General features: G+C 38.4%; 1 protein-coding gene across 4 annotated transcripts in view; it reads right to left on the bottom strand.

The window, feature by feature from the left end:
* med23 (mediator complex subunit 23) overlaps positions 1-20,341 on the bottom strand; it is a 79,690-nt gene that overhangs the window by 32,722 nt on the left and 26,627 nt on the right. For all 4 annotated transcript variants that reach the window (XM_059513355.1, XM_059513356.1, XM_059513357.1 and 1 more), the window contains 7 exons: positions 18,584-18,729; positions 17,608-17,853; positions 14,006-14,148; positions 13,759-13,933; positions 11,724-11,887; positions 11,348-11,472; positions 6,327-6,532 (listed from right to left, as the gene is read on the bottom strand). In XM_059513355.1, coding sequence (XP_059369338.1) covers positions 6,327-6,532; positions 11,348-11,472; positions 11,724-11,887; positions 13,759-13,933; positions 14,006-14,148; positions 17,608-17,853; positions 18,584-18,729 — 1,205 coding nt within the window. The remainder of the gene's footprint in view (positions 1-6,326; positions 6,533-11,347; positions 11,473-11,723; positions 11,888-13,758; positions 13,934-14,005; positions 14,149-17,607; positions 17,854-18,583; positions 18,730-20,341) is intronic.

The following is a 20,341-nucleotide window of genomic DNA, read 5'->3' as shown; positions in this document are numbered from 1 at the left end:
CTGATTGACAGTTTAGAGTTTTTATCCAGGCAAAGCTCTTTTAGTGTAATTGTACACGCGTCCAGATTCAGCTGCTGCTTCTGGTGTCAAATCTTTAGAGATTTTGTTCAAGTAAAGCTCAGAATAACTGTAGTAATATTTCCAGATGAACACTTACTGGACTGAAGCAGATCTCAAAGATCTCACAGATTTACATTACAAGTATCAGAACTTCACCATATACTCATCAGTATCTACACCAGATTGCATTTTTGCTCAGTTTGAGTCTGCGAATAAAATTGAGCTGTTTTTAATCTCTATATTCTCATTATATCAGACTATATGAGCCATAAAAGAGTGAAGCATCCATCATTTCAACAATGTCTTAAAGGGCTTTGGCAATGTCACATTATCACATCCCAGTCCTGTAGAAACACAGCCTTCTGTCGACACTGTTCAGCTCAGAGAAAGCTCACAGCAAAGACACGGTCAAGAACTGGCTGCATCTCTCTCAAGAGACAGACAGAGAGAAACCAGAGAGAGTCAGGAAAGACTGACATTTCTGATTATCATCAATGTTGAAAACAGATGTGCTGCACATGATTTTTGTGGAAACGGTGTCACGTGTTATTTTTCAGATGAATAGAAAGTTCAAAAGAACAGCATTTATTGGAAATGGAAATCTTTTGTAACATTATAAATGTCTTTAAAAGATTATTTGTGATCCCGAACAGTAATGTACAAGTTCACTGATATCCCCTCATATTTGATAATACTGCAGTAAAAATGTGCCAATAAATTTTATTATTACTGTCTCATTTACATACAACACTCTTAAAAGTGTTCAGCTTAATCGTAGTCAGGAAGAGGGTGGAAAATGATCATGAAAAACTAAACGCTGAAGGAAACCTTGAGCAACTGGTTCAAGAGACAGAAAAAAGTGGCAGGAAAGTAGAAGAGACGGAGAATAAGAATGAGCAGAGCACACAGGATTACATGAGCGCCGTGCAGTGGGATGACAAGCATCTGAATTGACTGTCATCTGACAGGCTGAACATTCAGCTCAACACGTCCAGTGATTTAATACCACACAGCCTGTGGATCCCTTTGATTGCTCGAACACATCTGTGCCCACAGCCCTGCTGGTGTAATGAGGCAGAGCTTGTGACTGGTGAATAAAGTGGATCACACATTCAGCCCAGTACAAACAGCCTTTATACAGCCGAGAGCAGCTGCAGCCTTTGATGACATTAAACCAGACAAACACACACAACATACTAAGATCAGCCTTCAAAGAGAGACAGATGAGCGCTGGAGACAGTACAGCGGGCTGGGAGACATTAAAACACTAGCCAGACCTCTACAGGGTCATTGATTTCAGAAGTCTCAGTACAATCAAGCAGTGTTAGTGGTAAAGAAATTAGTGTGTCCCTGCAGCACAAACGCAGTCTTAGGTCTCTGGGGTATATTTGTAGCAATAGCCTAAAATACATTGTATGGGTTAAAATGATACATTTTTCTTTTATGCCAAAAATCATTACGGTAATTAATTAGAGATCATGTTCCATGAAGATATTTTTTATTTCCTACCGTAAATATATCAAAACTTAATTTTTGATTAGTAATATGCATTGCTAAATACTTCATTTGAACAACTTTAGATGATTTCTCAATATTTGGATTTTTGTGTATCCTCAGATTTCAGATTTTCAAATAGTTGTATCTCAGACAAATATTGTCCTCCTAACAAACCACACATCAATGGAGAGATGATTTATTAAAAAATCGACCCTTTTGACTGGTTTTGTGGCCCAGGGTCACAATTAGTGTTATTACAAGTATTTATTGGAGATTTGTCTGGTTAAGTTTAATACTTCCACCCTATGTGAAAATGTTTTGATCTCTGAAATTGAGCTGAAGTACGCATGAGACAGTCCATGTTTTCAGCATCTGCATCTCTCTCTGAGACATGAACTTCATCACTAGAGCTGGTCTGAGAGTCACTTCAGCAGCTTTACAGTTTCATTCAAGAAAAGCTATCATCAGAAACACACTGACACTGAAGATCTTCACTACAAATATACAGATCAAAATATAAACTGTGAGCGAAGTATATCACTATTGTACAGTAGAATGTGCTTCTCAAAGTAATTACTGCAATAATAGGTTAATAAGTAATAATTTGATTTTAAACTTTAAGGAAACTTACAAAGTTTTTTTTCCATGCTTTAATTTCATAGGGCCCTATTATTGTAAATCATTTAATAAAATAAGCTGTTATAATTTTATGACTTCAGCTGATTAGACATATCTTTTGAATTTTAATTGATATTTAATTAACCCATTAAAATTGAATCCAGATAAATGAAAATGCAAAACACAGAATTTGGGAAATATGTATTTGATTACAAATCAATTTAATCATTAAAACTGAGTACTGAAAATTTAAAACTGAAAGGGGAATAAACAGAATACAGAAAAATTCACAAAATAATTTATTGGATCTCATAGGGCCCTACATTGCTTTATATAATAATTAGAAAATGAAGCAAAGCCTTACATTTATATTTGTTGTTGTGTCACTTCATATTCATATGGATTCATTTCACAATACTGTCAAATAACCGAGAAAATTATGTTTTTAACATGAATCTGAACATTAGCCAAGAGAGATCCTAACTGGGCTTGAATATTTGAGGCAGCCCTGGGAGAGCCCTCCAGTTTAGATTTACTTAGCTTCAATAGCTTGGTTGCTTGCCATCTATGGTTCAGTTTGCTCCAAAGATTCAATCATACTAGAAACAATGAGTATCACTGGTGTAGCAAAGACAGGAAAATTTTAATTTCTGAAAAACTGAGCTCAGGTAAGCATATAGAGTGCAAACAGCAGAGGTACTAAAACAGAGCCCTGAGGAACCCCACAATCTACCTGGACAGCAAAATTCCTACCGCTTAAGGAGGTGGTGAATCATAGTATAGCCATACCCTATGATGAGTCTGGTTAAAAGTGGTCAAAGCAACCTCTTCCTGATGGAGAAGAAAAGTTTAACGTCACAACAGAAGACTTAATTTTCTTTTCTTTTTTTTTTGGATGAAAAAGTAGAAGTAACTTCTGGTAGGGTTTAGATGATGCATTCCGTTAAATAGCAGAAATAGGATGTAAAACTGATGATGGTTTCAGGCTACTTGCATGCTCTGAAATTAGTTTATGAAAAAAATTAATTTCCGATAATTTACAAGATGGTCCCTTTAAATTCCTTACGAGTTCTAGAGTTTATTATTTCCTATCTTTGTATTCAGGTTTTCTATACTCTCTTCTAAGAGAGCATTTAGTGTCATTTATCCTTAAAGTCTCAGTCACAAACAGGAAATATAATGCTGGTTTAAAAAAGTAATGAAACCAATTTGTAAACAATTTGTTCAATATCATCCCTGCAATCAATAATGCCAGCTTAACGGTTAGTGGCTCAGAGAAAAATTACAGATGGAGAGCAGTATTTCAAGTTGAAGTTTTCAATCAGTGCATGGCTCTTGGGAATCACTCAACATTTTCACTAGGTCCATTGTGGATCACGTTGTTGTTGTGTGCTCAGTCAACAATCTGGAATTGCGATGACAAGTCTCTCATTCTGATACATTAGTATTCATCTCATCACCCTGCTCAGGGTAAAGAAGCTCACTGCAGCAACTGTGAGATACTGAAAGTCGATATAAATACTTTAGACAGTAAAGATCCAATGTAGATTAATAAAAGCCTGTGGTGGAAAGAAACCAAGGAGGATCTTTTTTTTTTCTCTCACTACCAGTAGTTACCTATGTTTTGTTAGTAGCTTGTTTAGTGTGGCATATGAGCAGATTCGCTGAAGATTGACAACTTCAAGTTATGAGAGGAAAAAGGTGCAAAACCAGGCTAATCATGGAGATCTTTCTTGGTGCATTTTTTATTCTTTTAATGATTTGGTTTTATCTACTGCACTAATGCAATATGAAAAACTTATGAGCATCATATGAGACAATGTCATATGATGTTGTAATTACGACTTGCCGAAAATAAAATCTATAGGTATAAAATACTTACAGCATATCACAATGTTAGTTTAAACATTTAACCTAGATAAATGTGAGCTATTAGGCACATATCCAATTGTTTGTGCAGAGAGTGGAAGCTGAAGCACTTCAGGACATCAGTGGAAACAAAATAAAATAAGCCATTATTTTTGTTCATAAAGGTAAGAATAATACATCGTTCGGAATTGTAAATGATCTTATAATACTTTTATTTGTATGTACTTACAATATCAACAAAACGTTGTGCTTTTGTAAAATAAAGTAAACAAATAGGATGCGCTTTCTTGTCTTTAGCAGGAGCCCTTCACAAAAATGAAACAAAGACCTCAAAAACATGATTAATATATCTATAGAAAGCTTTGAATTATTAAAACACAAAATTGAAATAGAAGGCAAAAACTCTTACATTATGTAATCCATGAAGATGCAAATCTTTCTGAAGGTGAATCTAATGAGGAGATGATGAATCAGGATTGTCAACTTCTTCTTTGTGACACTGACTCAGATAACAATCGTTTATTAATTATTCAAATATCTCCTTACTATTTCCCGCCGACACATTCATGGCATCTTTTGCTGGGGCTTTGCGGCACGACTTAGCCTATTTAATGCGCTCATGTCACGTTGCTGTGTGCCATGGTCACAAAAACTCATTTGCACACATTTTTAAGCATTACGGTTTAAAAACAAGTGATTTAAGCCATTGAAAAGCAAACAACAGCACTCTGCAGTCTGTTTCTGAGCATGATTTCTGCATTTGGGTCGGATCAAGGTTGGGTTATGTTAACACCTTTAACTAAGCGTACCAGAGTTTGTTGGAAGCGGACCGAGACCACCTCTTCAGCTAGGTCTTGGAACAGTTGTTTGTTGTGCACCAGAGTGCAACTGCTGTATTCACACCAGCCCAAAAGATCAGCACCAAAAGGGGAAACAAACTTGAGTGCGATTCAGTCGAATCAAGCAAGACAGATGTGAAAACACCTTAAGTTCTAGGGGTGTAACGGTACGCAAAAATCACGGTTCGGTACGTACCTTGGTTTTAAAGTCACGGTTCGGTTAATGTTCGGTACAGTAAGGGAAAGAAATGCAAACATTAAACTGCAGGTTGTTCATTAATATAAACTTTTTTTAACAATTTGTTTACACTTTTTTTTAAATAGTTTTTAATAAAATATATATAAAATAAAAAAAGAATAAGAAATAAAATACTGCTGCTAAGTTCTCCACTAAATAAAATAATCTCAGTCTCAAACCAATATCATATAATAAAATTTAATGAAAAATCTAAATACATAACTATGATTACAGTGCAGCATTACCAATCCCAGCTTGTAGGCCTGCTCATATTTAAAAAATATATATAACTTTTCCAAAGTGTAAAGTGCAGCATCAACAGTTTCAGTTTTTAGACCTGCTCAGATTTCGTTATTGCGTTGGCCCGATCGGAATTAAGAGCAAAGGTCTGTTTAAATGCCGACGGGAGCTGCGTTTAAATTACAATCGTTTTTTTCCTAGTTGTAGTGATGTTCACACTCGCGTGATGCCTTTTGAAAACCTTAGTCCGGTGACACACTGACATATTGCACCTGTCAAACAACGTCTATTTTGCCGTCAATGTTGACGGTGTCCTTTATCAGTAGGCTTTATATTTATGCTCAACATGAAGAATAGATATTGCTGTCGTGAAGACAAGTTCCTGGTCTGTCGACGGCCTCCCTCTGTCACCTACAGTAGCAGCAGCGCGCCAGCGCCGCGTCAGGCACGATTCTGGTGTGTAAAGACACAGAAAACACGAAGCAGCCGTCACGCAACTGACACGCAGCAGAAACGCCACGCTCACGCCACGCAGCCAGTGTGTAAACGGCTTTGAATCAGCTGCAGGGCGGGATTTGCGCTGAACGCGGAGACTTCCGCCACTTAATATGTTCGTTTGGAAACACGAAAATGTACCTATGTTCCGCGCACAAAATATTGCATTCGGTCATTCGGTCACACACGTGCACCGTACCAAAAGCCCTGTACCGAAACGGTCCGGTACGAATACACGTACCGTTACACCCCTATTAAGTTCACATCCCAGTTCAGACACACCAGAGAAAGCACTAACAGGTTTTAACAGCTTAAAGAGTGAAGGAGACTTTCTTACATGGATAAAAACTAAACAATAAGCTACACTTTCAGGACATCCTGAAAAGAACAGGATCTGGATGGACGAACCATACTTTAAAAATCACAAATCTTGTGAGGTGTACTGAAACAGGTGGTGAGAAGTGGCGCACCTGAAGCCGATCTGGTTGATGTGGTCCGTCTCCAGCAGCATCTTCCACAGCAGACACAGGAAGAGGGGCGGCGAGCCCTGCATAGAGAAGTGTGTGATGATGTCGTTCTCAACGGTCATAGACTTCCACTTCCTGTACTCCTCCTCCACGTTCTTCTTCAGGTTAAAACGGCTCTCCTGTGGAACGTTATTCTGCTTGAAGAACGCCTGGGAAATGAGCACAAGAGGGAAGAGAAGTTATTATGAATCTCATTAAAGCTCCACCACGAACTATACAGACATCTATGACAATAACTATATCAACGTCCACAGTTCCAGCTCTTTAAAGTCAGCTGAAAATTTTTATTTTTTTATTGTTCATCAGCTGGAAAAATCTTGCTGAAAGTAATTCTAACAATATTGTTCCTCTGTGCCGTTATCGTTTTAGCTTTGCTGTGGACCATCCTTGGTGTTAAGCATCATTGAGAAAATTGTTGGATATTTCTTGGTATCTCTGACTTTCGAGTTCTAACTATAAAAGTGTTCAAGAACCAATGCTCAGATAACAGCTCATAGGGAAACAAAGTGAAAACGCATCTACTAGCTTTGCAAGTCTTCAATAGGAAATAGACATCTCATTGCAAATAAACCGCAAAGTATAAATGAGGCTATTCAGTGCCAACAAACATGTGTTTGGCACAGAGGATCCTTTACTGTGTTTATACATTTTTCTCCGTTTGCTGCAATGCTCATGTGACATCATAGATCATCTCAGAAACCAGAGTATATGATATATCTACATATGTGTTTCCAAGTCAGAAGTCTGACGTTGTGACATTTTAGTGTACTTATCCAAGTTGGAAGTTGAATATTTTAACTTTAATATTTCTAAATTTAATGGAATGTAGCAGAAGTACCATATCCTGTAACTGCTTGCTTGTCAAGCAGTAACATAATCCTAACATAAACCAAGTCATCCCGTTCCCTATTCAGAAAGCTTTCAAACAACAGAAGATTCCTCAGCTCTTTCAGAGGAAAGTGGATGTCCAGAAGCACTCCATTTCCTACGCCACGTTACAGATGTTCATTACAAACACAGCACTGAAGATGAAGGAGAATTCTGAGAGGAAGTGATGTAAACCAGTGCATTTAAACCTTCTATCATCCTTTAGATACACTAGAACTCCACTAGTATACATTCAAATGATACCATTACTTCATGTGTAAAAGTTTAGCATAACTTTATTTGCAAAAATTATACTTTGGGCTTAAGAATGATGTACCAAGTATTTACTGACCCAACCCCATGAACTGTAATACATTGTAGTAAAGGAATAATTCAAATAATTCACCCAGAAATTAAAAAAAGTAAGTGCCCCATTGTGAATTTTTGAAGAAGACCTTTCATGCAGTGTGACACAGCTCTAAGAGAATTAAAACATCCTGTTAAGTTTTAAATGTCGACTTGGTTGCACAGATACTCTTTAAACCAAACTGAGCTGGACGATGACATCACTGAATTCAATTATGAACTGCATTTAACTGAAAACTGGTTGTTTACTAGGGATGTCACAATTCTCAATATAATATCGAACTGTTCAGTACTACAGCCACGGTTCAATACGTGCTTCTGAATGGCAGTTTTTTGGTTTTGCGTTATATATCAAATAATATATGTGTGTTTCATTACACTCAGAATTGTCTGTGTGTCACATGCTGAGATGAGGAAACACCTCCCTGCTTACATTTGAAAAAGCGACACACGCCAAGCATCTTCCCTTCTAATGACATGCAATGAGAAGCCTTTCTAAACCTGTTGTCCAACAAAAAAGGACATTATAACTTGTTTTTACTCTACAACATCAGTCAAGTGTTTGAAATAACTTCATTTTGTGATCTGATGTGGCTTCTATCTATCCCAGAATGAGGCAGAAGATATATTCCATACTGTAATAAAGGCTATGTCGATCAGAAATGGCTTACAAATATACCTAATGACTGTGAAAACACCTGAGATGGCTTGAAGAACACGGATAAACCATATATTGCTGCAGTAAGGCTCCAAATTGTGACCATTGTGTTCACATATGCTCCCAAAATTGAATCTGTGTTGTTTTAATTTCTCTGAAAATGTTCAGAGTATGTGCCTTCTGAGTGTTGATACAGTGACCTGTCTGCCATTATATGAAAAGTTTTTAAATTGATTCATATTAGTCGTCAGTCACCCAGTAACTGCTTTCCACTGTCAGGTGACAGGGAGCTATCTACCGCAGGGAATGTAAATGGCTGAAGAAGAGAGAAAATAAAGAAACACTGACAGATTTCTTTTGTGAACCACCTAAAGTTACAAGCAATGGTGCTGGTGATAGCAATCATGTGGTGAATATTGCCTGTTTTTGCTTTATTTCACAAAAAAAAAAATCCAAACAAGTCACTGCCCTGTTTTGCATCTCTGAGGAACATGAGGGCATTTTTGTTCCTGAAATAATAATTCGTTAAATGATTCGGTTCAATCGCAATGCTGCCTATTCGGGCAGTTTTTAATTTCAAATTTAAAGCTTCAAATATTTCATATATCAATATTCAACGTTTTATGTTTTCAATATTAAAATATTATTTATTTATGCATGTGTAGCTTGCAGGTTAAATGCATTCATGTCCTGCACTATTCAGTGTGTAAATGCATCTAAATGCCATTTCAGATGCAGCTTCTGTGTTTCCTCTGCATTGCAAAGACGAATTTTGTTGATTGATACTTTCAATTGCTTGATAACAGCCCAAGTATTTTATTATAATTGACCGATTAAATATAAGAACTTGACTCAAATGATAATGCACACTTTTAGAAAAAATGGCTAAGGTAAAAATGACCATAAAAGGTAAAAATCTATTTAAACTTATTGGAAAAGATTAATTTCCGTCACTGCTGTGAACTGACTACCACACAGAGTGTGAAGAATATAAAAAACTTTAGGAGTCAGCTTTCAATAACTGCCACTCCATCCGATTTTAGGTACAAATCTGTAAAAGCAGACATACAAAATTTTTTTCTGATGTGCCAAGCAATCAGAACAAAAGCAAAAAATGTGGTTCAAAAACCGAGGTACCATGGACTAACTGTATTGTTGCATCCCTAGTATTTACTATTGTCCTTTTGCATTATTGACACACTATTTTCCTATTTAAAATTGTAAAGTTTCTTTGACACAATCTGTAGTGTTAAAGGAACACTCCACCGTTTTTTGAAATAGGGCTTATTCACATTATTTCCTACATTTAGATAGGTGGGCAAATGCATTTTTGCGTCAGTGCATGCATTGTTTTAGTTTGACTGGGTCGGCGTTAGCTTAGCTTAGCACAATGAATGGAATCCTTTGTTGCCAGCTAGCATGGCCTGAGTAAAAGTGATCAAAAAAAATAAAAAAAACCCACCTAATTACTTCTTGTGGCCTGCATATTCACAACGAGTACAAATAGCGATCCAGATTAACACTAGGCGATTTCCTAGGCAGATATTGACTTGGGACTATATTATGGGGAAGCACAGGCGAAGCACTGCTACTTCTCTGCAGAGATATCACGCAACACCTGAAATCCCACGAATTCCGTCAACATACCGGCGTGAATAGTAGCTGCCTGGCTATTTTCCTTACAGTACACGAATGGCGATGAACATGGCTGATTTTGAGAGAGACGAAGAGGGTGACTTCTCAGACAGTCAAGAACCAGAACCATACCTATTTGAACCAGAGTTTACAGAAGACGAGCTGCGTGCTTTGGAAATAGAACGACAGGAGGAGGAGGTTGCGATCGCTCGTGATGAGAGCCAACATGAACTGGTGGTGTGAATGTGGGGGAATATGCCAATCTATGCCGACGGAAATAGAGTGTCTATGCTGTAGAGAGTGGGACATGTTTTTGCCATTGATGACCAGGCTCAACACGTCAGATCCAGATGAGCGTGCCCGAAGTTGTGTCACATCTACAGAGGATTTCACGGCGCTGATCCATTCTGCAGTACTCGATTTTTTTTCCGGTGTGACAAAGTGAACTGGAAAAAACGCCCCACGCCGACTGGACCAAATGGACAGCTGTCCACAGAGTGGGCAAGTGATTATTTTAATCATGACGCATGTATAGATCGACCCATATTATACCTGTATTCACATAGAGTTGATGTTTTCACAGGCAATATAGGTTATATAGGAAGAGAAATAAAAGACAACTTACATGTGCACTTTGTTCTTCCTGTGTTTTCAAAGTAGTCCTCTGGTGCAAAATGTTCTTCGCAAACACGATACTGCTTTATTTTTTTGAGAGGCGTTGAACTACAGATCTCCAGAGCTGCTAGCCATTTATTTCTCAGTTCCACATTAGATGGAATTCTGTGAAACATTACATTCGTGTATGTCCTTTGCTTGTTCTCACAACCTTTTGCTATGCAGGTAATAACCATGTTTGCTGTAACTTCTCAAAATAAATCATCCAAAAGCGAAGACACTCGGTGCAGGTCACGCTGGTATGTTCTTCTTCTTCTGTTTTTTTTGACGCGTTGCACGCCGGTATGTTGACGGAATTCGTGGGATTTCATGTGTTGCGTGATATCTCTGCAGAGAAGTAGCAGTGCTTCGCCTAAGCAGCAGTGCTTCACCTGTGCTTCCCCATAATATAGTCCCAAGTCAATATCTGCCTAGGAAATCGCCTAGTGTTAATCTGGATCGCTATTTGTACTCGTTGTGAATACGCAGGCCACAAGAAGTAATTAGGTGGGTTTTTTTTTTTTTGATCACTTTTACTCAGGCCATGCTAGCTGGCAACAAAGGATTCCATTCATTGTGCTAAGCTAAGCTAACGCCGACCCAGTCAAACTAAAACAATGCATACACTGACACAAAAATGCATTTGCCCACCTATCTAAATGTAGGAAATAATGTGAATAAGCCCTATTTCAAAAAACGGTGGAGTGTTCCTTTAAAAGCATTATATAAATAAAGGTGACTTGACAATTGTTTTGAGTCAGAGTGTGCACAGGTGTACGAGTACCTGCAGCGGAGCAGGGAAACAGCTGAGAGTGTGAGACGCCCAGTTATGAGGTGTGAAGTTCATGATGGTCTGCAGGATGTCCTTACACCAGGTGCCCTGGATAGAGTCCGAGCCAGTGAAGAAATCTGCACCACACACAGATACAGTAGTTAGGGAGAAACAGATTTTGAAAAATAATATTATCAGATGTCATTTTAAGCATGCTGCCCCACAATGCAAATAGACTAATTAAAGCCAGCTCTTTATCTAAATATTTAAAGTGAATTTAAGTTACTTGACCAAATACTAAGTGAGAGAAGACTAATCACCAGGTCAGTTCTGTAATGTGTGTTTTTAACAGTCCAGGCATCAGCAGTGTGTTAACGGTGTGAAATACCTGTGACGTGTGTGGCTCGAGCCAGCGTGAGGATCAGTGCTCGGTTCAGCTCCTCTGACTCGGCAGACAGCACAGTTTTAGGGTCATTGAGGAAGCGTGTGAATTGCGGCTGAACCTCTGAACTCCCCAGAGCCGTGATCAACCTCAGAGCGGTACTCTCGACACTGTCCACACAAACACACAGAATGAGTACAGACAGCAGGCCAGCACACGGGCACTGCCACACCACAGATGCTACAGCCGCAGCTTACAGTATGCAGGAGCTGAGCTGCACAGTTCTGGATAAATTAAAAAAAATTCTAATAGAGATCACGATTACATAATTTGAATGAATTATTAAACAAATGTTTGAATGAATGATTCAATGACTCAAGCCGCTTGTCCACCAGCGTCTCGATTTCTGACGCGATGTCAAAGCCCATTCATTTCCTATGGAACTACGTCAGGCAGCAAAAATGCCCCGCAAAGCATGATGGGTCGCGTCGCGTCGATTTGGTCAACAGCAGCGTGTCAAAAAAGTATCTTGGTGGATACTTTATGCAAATGAGAGCGTCAAAACGCGGGGCAGCAGCCAATGGAAACTCGGCGGCGAGAATTTGTGTATGGCCGTTGCTATGGTTTCATATTTAAAGTTCCAGGTGCGAAAATGGAGGAAAAATGTATTATTGCGGTCTCTAACTTTCCGGTTATATATGATTCCAGCCTGGACATATATAGAAATGCCAAGCAGGATGGGATGGACCCAGAACTGCCGTCTCCCCCTCTTCCAACGCAGGTACAACACCGCAATGCTGACCACCCGGTTCCTGATAGAGAGTCTTCATCGTCGATCCATTGCAAAATGATAAATAAATGATAAAAAAGTATTTTTCCCTCCAAAACTTCACAAATGACGTCCGTACAATGTCCAGCCCACAAATTCCGCCCCCAAGCAGCGAAAACGTCACAGGCGTCGCGTCGGAACAAAAATTGATCGGACGCTGGTGGACAAGCGGCTTTACTCATAAATACTTGACTTGTTTCATTTCGGAATGAATCAGCATTTTTGAATGAATCTCTTGAATGACAAGTACATTTTTAACAGTCCCTTGTCACCACCTAGTGCTGAAACAATGTAATAAACATTGTAATCAACAAACATTATTTGTAGCACCAATTTGAATACTTTTTTTTCCAGACTTGCTCCGTTTTGATTGCATAGACATCAGTGTTTATATCCAAATTATTAGCTTTTAGCCTAGTACATGTGTGATGATATGAATTACTTCTAAGTCAGGAACAATACTGTATGGTTGAAAAGATGTGTTTTATATCTGAAGATGATAACTTCTCTCTCTTTGTCAGCAGCTGCGCTAATACAGATTTGAATGTTCTGATATGACTGTAAAAGGTTGAATAGATACAGGCAAATAGTCATTTAGAAATATCTGATCTTTTGACATCTGTGCTGCTGTATACTGTGCACCACTGTATTGTGATATTTTTTCACTTCCAGAAAAGCTTCAAAATCTTAGTCATCATGAGTACTCTGTGATAACTATTAACTTTTGCTAATTATCTTTAAGCATGAGGTAGTGGAAATACTAGCTGCATCTCATTTCGAAAGGCTGTGGAGAAAATCCCCTTTAAAGTCCAAATTAAGTTCTTAGGTATTCATATTAATGATAACAAATTAAGTTTTTATATATTTGCGGTAGGAAATTTACAAAATATCTTCATGGAACATGATCTTTACTTAATATCCTAATGATTTTTGGTCGATAATTTTAACCCATACATTGTATTGTTGGCTATTGCTACAAATGAGTGCTGTCAAACGATTAATCACGGTTAATCGTTTGACAGCACTACTCAAATATACCCGTGCTATTTGTGACTGGTATTGTGTTCCAGGGTCACATCTAAGAAAGTAAGTACAGTAATTCACGCCTCAGGAGAAATAACAGTAAATTTTTTAATTGTTTGTTTTCTGACTGCATCTTCAATGAGGTACATGATTGACAAATTCATCCTCCAAGTGTGTGCGGCGACTCACCAGAGGTGCAGCTGGTTCTGATTGGTCTGTGGAACAGCAGCGAGCGAGTGAAGGTGTGACAGGAGCTGCACGCGGTAATGAGGCTGAATGTGGTGCATGCGGTAGCTGAACATCTCCAGCAGCGTGTGCAGAATCCCCCACGCGTGCGACTTGAACACGTTCGGCAGAAGCTGACCTAGTAGAGCAAGCACATACAGTCAAACACAAGGACAGTTTCAAACATCGGTGAAATGTGAGTCAGACGTACTGATAAAGCCCTTAATGCCGAGGGACTCGATCTCCATGTAGACCAGCAGTCGGCTGTACGTCTCCACCAAGGCTGGGGCCAGGGCTAGACTAGACTTGGCGTGGGCCAGTTTAATGACACGGGTTGCAATGCTGTGGATCAAGCTAATGGGAAAAACAAGAGGTCATCTAAGAATGTGAGCACAACTACAATACATAACACACACACCTGCATTCGTCCATGGTATACAATATCACCATGGTTTGCTGAAGAAACCTTTATGCAGACAGGACTAGCAGCCTTAAGGTCCATGAATTTTAATATGTGTTTTTACATGTCATCCTAAAAATTTGTCTGATGTGTATTAATTAATCAGTTGCAAAATAATTCACAAAACAATACTAAATAGAGTCTTCCAGCAGTAAGGATGACTTTGTTGTCCTTTCTTCTTAAAATGAGAGGAAGGAGAGTTATCCTCCTCCTCAAGGAGCAGCAGGATTGGTGCATGTGCTCTAGAACGCTTCATCCATGTCCAGTGTCTGCTTTATTTTTTCTCATTAAGTTGACTGATATCAGATATTTTTGAACTCTTTTAAGACAAAGCTGAGATGCCTCATACCCTCTCACTCACAAGTACTTCTCAATGTGAGTGTCTGTTGTTGTTGCAGTCTCAGCTATGGCGGCATGATAAATAGAAATGAAATGACAACGATGATTGTTCTCCATTTGTTTTTCTTCTCTAGTTACGTGTGATCTCGTGAGTCTCTATGATATCTTGTGTCACTGTGAAATCGTCTCATGGTCTAGTGTATGCATTCAGAGGATTATAAGGCTAAAAATCATTCTTCATGTCTGTGGTCTGCCATGGTTTTATTGGTTGGTCAGAAAACATGGATCGTAATAGGTAGCACTCAGGGAGCAGGGTTGGAGATCTCTGATCTGGAGGCTAAAACAGAGCATCCAGCACCAAAGGCTCATGAGGGGACTGTTAACTTAGTTACAAAACAATTAGACCAGAAAAACAAACAGTAAGAACGGCTGTGTTGACCTTGGACCTCAGAAAACACAGTGGACCAACACCAGCAGATGACATGGCACCACAAACTATCACTGCCTGTGGAAACTTTACCCTGGACCTCAAGCAACGTGGATTGTGTGCCTCTCCTCTCTTCCTCCAGACTCTGGGACCCTGATTTCCAAACGAAATGCTAAATTTACTTTCATCAGAGAACATAACTATGGACCACTCAGCAGCAGTCCAGTCCTTTTTGAAGCGAGACGCTTCTGACGCAGTCTGTTGTTCAAGAGTGGCTTGACACAAGGAATGCGACAGCTGAAACCCATGTCTTGCATACGTCTGTGTGTAGTGGTTCTTGAAGCACTCAGGGGTTAAAGCAAAAAAAGATCCTGAGCCTGAACTTTTTTTCCGGGGGCTGGGCAGCACATGCAAAGTATGCAATGACTGTGACAACTTTAACATTTGAAATGATACTATGGCAAAGTTATTGCTTTCATTATTCAAACTGATTTTCTTTTTCATGAATATATGATTGACCTGAAAAATGGAAAATTATGAGCTATATCATCACTTATCGACACTAGGGGTGTGACAATACACTTAGCTAATGAGATGGGACAAAGTACAGATACTTGGTTCACTAGAATGTGACAATATTTTAATACTGTTTTTAAGAAGTTTTCAATAAAATGTTTGTCTTTTTATTACAAAAAGTAAAACAATGCAGTAGTATTAAGAAATATTTTAACTAATCTAGGGCTGTAACTAATGATTATTTTGGGTAACACAAACCAGGCTTTAGTATGACTATTTATATATAAACTAACAATGAAGCAATAATAATTGGCTCAAATAAAACATCAAAACCAAGAAATTACAAGATTGTACTGAACAACATAATGTAATATGCCTATATATATATAACATGAACATAACTTAAGTACAATATGTATTAAAACAATTACCTGCAGAGGGCGCCAACGGCCTGATGACGTTTCACTTTACCGCTTGATTAAACAATGTTTTAATCCATTAAATTTTAATATTTGGCCACGTGCAGAAACATTTATTTTGAAATCGCGATGTACAATCCAATGGCATATTAAGACATAGGTTGATATATCTGCTGTGTTGGCAATTAAAATTCAGAGCGTATACAGAGGAAGAGTTTAGCCCTTTAACACATTCTTTTATGGTTAATTACTGGTAAAGTTACCATTAATAGATCATGTGTGAACAGGACCTTTTCAGAAATCCCGGTAAATATGTTTTGACAATCATATCATTCTTATAGAGATGACATGATTACTCTGAGCTGTTTACAAAGCTCCGATGCTTTATAATGAGCTTTTCTATGTAAATACGCTCTAGATGGATATATTTGATCATTTTGCCTCACAGCTTTTTGTCACGCTTCTCCATTCATCAGGGCTGTGACTCTGCAGTTGAATACTATTATGCGCGTCTCGTGTTTATAAAAGCAAAACTTTCTGACTGGCTACTAATGTTGGTGGGCAGACGCATGGACTCAAAAGTGACATCAATCAACTAGATTTTTTTTTTTAATGTAGAATTAAACGCTGCACGCCGGAAATCCGGCATGGTGCCGGAGAACTTTAAGCCCTGAGCACTGACTCCAGCTACAGTCCACTCTTTGTGAATCTCCCCCACATTTTTGAATGGGTTTTGTTTCACAATCCTCTCCAGGGTGCGGTTATCCCTATTGCTTTTACACTTTTTTCTATCACATCTTTTCCTTACCTTTGCCTCTCTATTAATGTGCTTGGACACAGAGCTCTGTGAACCGCCAGCCTCTTTTGCAATGATCTTTTGTGTCTTGCCCTCCTTGTGCAAGGTGTCAGTGGTTGTCTTTTAAACAACTGTCAAGTCAGCAGTCTTCCCCATGATTGTGTAGCCTACAGAACTAGACTGAGAGACCATTTAAAGGCCTTTGCAGGTGTTTTGAGTTAATTATCTGATTAGAGTGTGGCACCAGGTGTCTTCAATATTGAACCTTTTCACAATATTCTAATTTTCTGAGATACTGAATTTGGGATTTTCCTTAGTTGTCAGTTATAAACATCAAAATTAAAAGAAATAAACATTTTTCGAAATATATCAGTCTGTGTGTAATGAATGAATATAATATACAAGATTCACTTTTTGAATGGAATTAGTGAAATCAACTTTTTGATGATATTCTAATTAAATGACCAGCACCTGTATTTAATAAATGATCTATATTTTATGAAAATAAAACTATGATAAAAAATAATATACATTTATGCGACTGCTGATTGATTTGTTTGTTCCTATTTAATTACTGACTGTTTACTTGTCTTTAACACTTTAATATTTGACATTTATATTAGTCTAGGTGTTTTTGCTGTGGTATTTTGCTAAAACACAGGCAATAGTTCCTCTTCTGTAGCTGCAACAGAATGCTTTTTAAAAGAAACAGAATAAATGTCTGACTTCATTTTTTTTTTTTTTTTGATTTTTTATCTTACTCGAATCAAAACTAGGAATCGGTAAGCAGAATCTGAATCGGAACTGATAAAATACAAACGATACCCATCCCTAAACTAAACTAATGTCCTCTCACCTCATCTTAGCGTGGACAGTGAGGGAGTCCAGCAGGTTCATGGGTAAAGGCGTGACCGAGCCGGACGCCATGCAGTTGGTGCCGGGCAGAGTGATGCGCATGCTGCCGTTCCCGTAGATGGTCTCCACCAGCACACCCATGGGCAGCGTGAAGCACTCGGAGTTTGTGGAGTACGCGTTACACAGCAGAGCGATCTTATAGTCAGTCATGGGCAGACTCTTATTGCGCAGACTCTGCTGGAGAAACCTGAACACAGAGAGAAGCAGGAAACAGATGTATTGTTGGCCTCACTGAGCAGTCAGTCTGTGTTAGTGATGGAACAGTTCTCTGTAAAAAACTGAACCGTACAGTCCGGATTGCACTAGGAGCGCAGTTCAACTTAAATCTGACAACACATCTTTAATATGGTTTGTTATAAATAACAACACGTAAAACAAAAAGGGTTCGGCTAATGTATGTTTCGGTTGATGAATACGTACTCTGACTTCCCAGTACATTACAACGACAGCGATTAAGAAAAAAAAAATGTGGACAAACCATTCTCTCTTGTTCAATGTGAGTGCTGAATAGTGATTTATTCCATCGTCATCAAGAGTGCATTCTCTTAAAGTGACAGCACTTTCTTAATATCAATCACACATCAAGGAAATCACCCACTGCTCTTGATTGAATAGCTTTAGTAACTTTAATAAAGATTCATCTTTAATTAAGTAGTTTTTTCTGTACCTAAAAACTAATGTTAGACCTACCTAGAAAAACTGAAAATCACTGTTTATTTTATTTGTATCTTTATCTTTGTATTTATTTGTGCTATTGCTTGAAGTTAGATTATTTTATTTGACAGTATCGTTTTTCCCTAAACATAGCACATACCGAACCGTACCGAAACCATGATACAAACCAAACCGTGACTAAGCTGAACTGTTCCACCCCTAGTGTGAGAGCTCGTGTGTGTGTGTGTGTGTGTGTGTCTTACTCGTGGTGCAGCTTGAGCGAGTGTGGGATGGGGATCTGGAGCTTGGAGTTGTCGTTCTGAGCTTTGCGGTTCAGGTGAATCCAGATGCAGGTCATTGCGAAGGCGTGCGTGGACTGAGGCTTGTTGATGTCCGGGACTGGAATACACTACAAAACAAAACCACATGCAATTCAAAATACTGTCAAGATGCATGCAAGAACCAACTAGCACATACACCGTTCTCTTCTTCTCCTCATCCTGAGCATGAAGAGAGCTGATCTCATATGCATCACAATTCAGGTGTGTAGAAGGGAAGTTTCCTGTGGATAATCCAATAAATGTCAGTTCAAAAGAAGTCTGAACTATTTTTAATGTGGATGCTGTCTTCATGTGACAGAAAGCCAAGATGAAATAAATATTTTCATTATCAGCATTTACAGCAATAACATGTAACCGTTTCTCCAAATCTGTGCATTACTGAATAGAACGGTTTGTCCAGACTTATGATAGGTAGTTGTCTACGATTTCAGGTTTTATCACTTTGTTAATTCGCCTAGTATAGGTTGTTACAATCCTGAACACAATGCATGACTTAAAAATCATATAAACCAAATTATCTCATTATGGCACTATAAAAAGTTTGTATGTTTGTTTTGTCAATTGCTCTTATTCAGCAAGGAAACATTATTATGTTCAAAAGTGACAGTAAATGCATTTCTAATTTTACAAAAGATTTCTATTTCAAATAAATGCTGTTCTTCTGATCTTTATATTCATCTGTGAATCCTGAGAAATAAAATGCATCACAGTTTCCACAGAAATATTGTGCAGCACAACTGTGTTCAACACTGATAATAATCAGAAATGTTTCTTGAGCAGTAAATCATCATATTATTCTGATTTCTGAAGATCATGTGACACTGAAGACTGGAGGAATGATGCTGGAAATACAGCTGAGCATCACAGAAATACATTACACTTTAACACAGATTCACACAGAAAACAGCTGTTTATATAATAATATTTAACCATTTTACTGTAATTTTCAATCAAGTAAATTCAGCAGAAGATAATTATTTCAGAAACTTTTCTAAAATATGAACTAACAGCAGGATTTAAAGAGATCTGAGCTCTATAGGATCATCAGTACGATCAGCCTCGTCTGCCTGTTTGATGCGCTCCTCTGGGCGAGTCGTTACATGCTGTAGCTGAACCACAGGGCTGATGGGCAGTCGTAGCACATCTGTCCTTCACACATGCTGTGGGCTGATGGCTGGATCACAGCAGCTTGTCTTTCATCAGCTGTCCTGCTGGGCTTCACAAAGCTAACAACTCTGAGGGTTTAAATAGCCGACACCATGTGCAAACATCCCTAATCACAGCATCTTCCCACATGACTAATTGAGTGAGCTAATACTGGCAGCACTAATGACAGACAGCTGATGTCGGTTCGAGCAGTTTACCACATGGTTCCTTTAAAACATTCATAGGGAATTTAATAAGAATGTTCTGAATCTGTGGAAAGAGCTGTTTATTTGCAAGTGCTGATTTAGGGCCTGATTTATAAAAGGAATTATGTAGATCAGACAATGGGACAAACACAAAAACTGTGCTGAATACTAGTGATGCATCTAACCATTTGGCAGAAATTAACTTGAGGATGACAATATCAATCTCCATGAATATAATCTTTTAGTCTACGCTGTTTTCAGTTGAAGCATGATCAAAACTTCATTAAATAGCAATCAAAGTAAGTTTTGTGCTCTGTTACTTGAAACA

This window comes from Carassius carassius, chromosome 27 (genome assembly GCF_963082965.1).
Source record: "Carassius carassius chromosome 27, fCarCar2.1, whole genome shotgun sequence".
In the NCBI taxonomy this organism is placed as follows: Eukaryota; Metazoa; Chordata; class Actinopteri; order Cypriniformes; family Cyprinidae; genus Carassius; species Carassius carassius.
The sequence above is the reverse complement of the archived record's forward strand: the minus strand, read 5'-3'. Positions and strand labels throughout refer to the sequence as shown.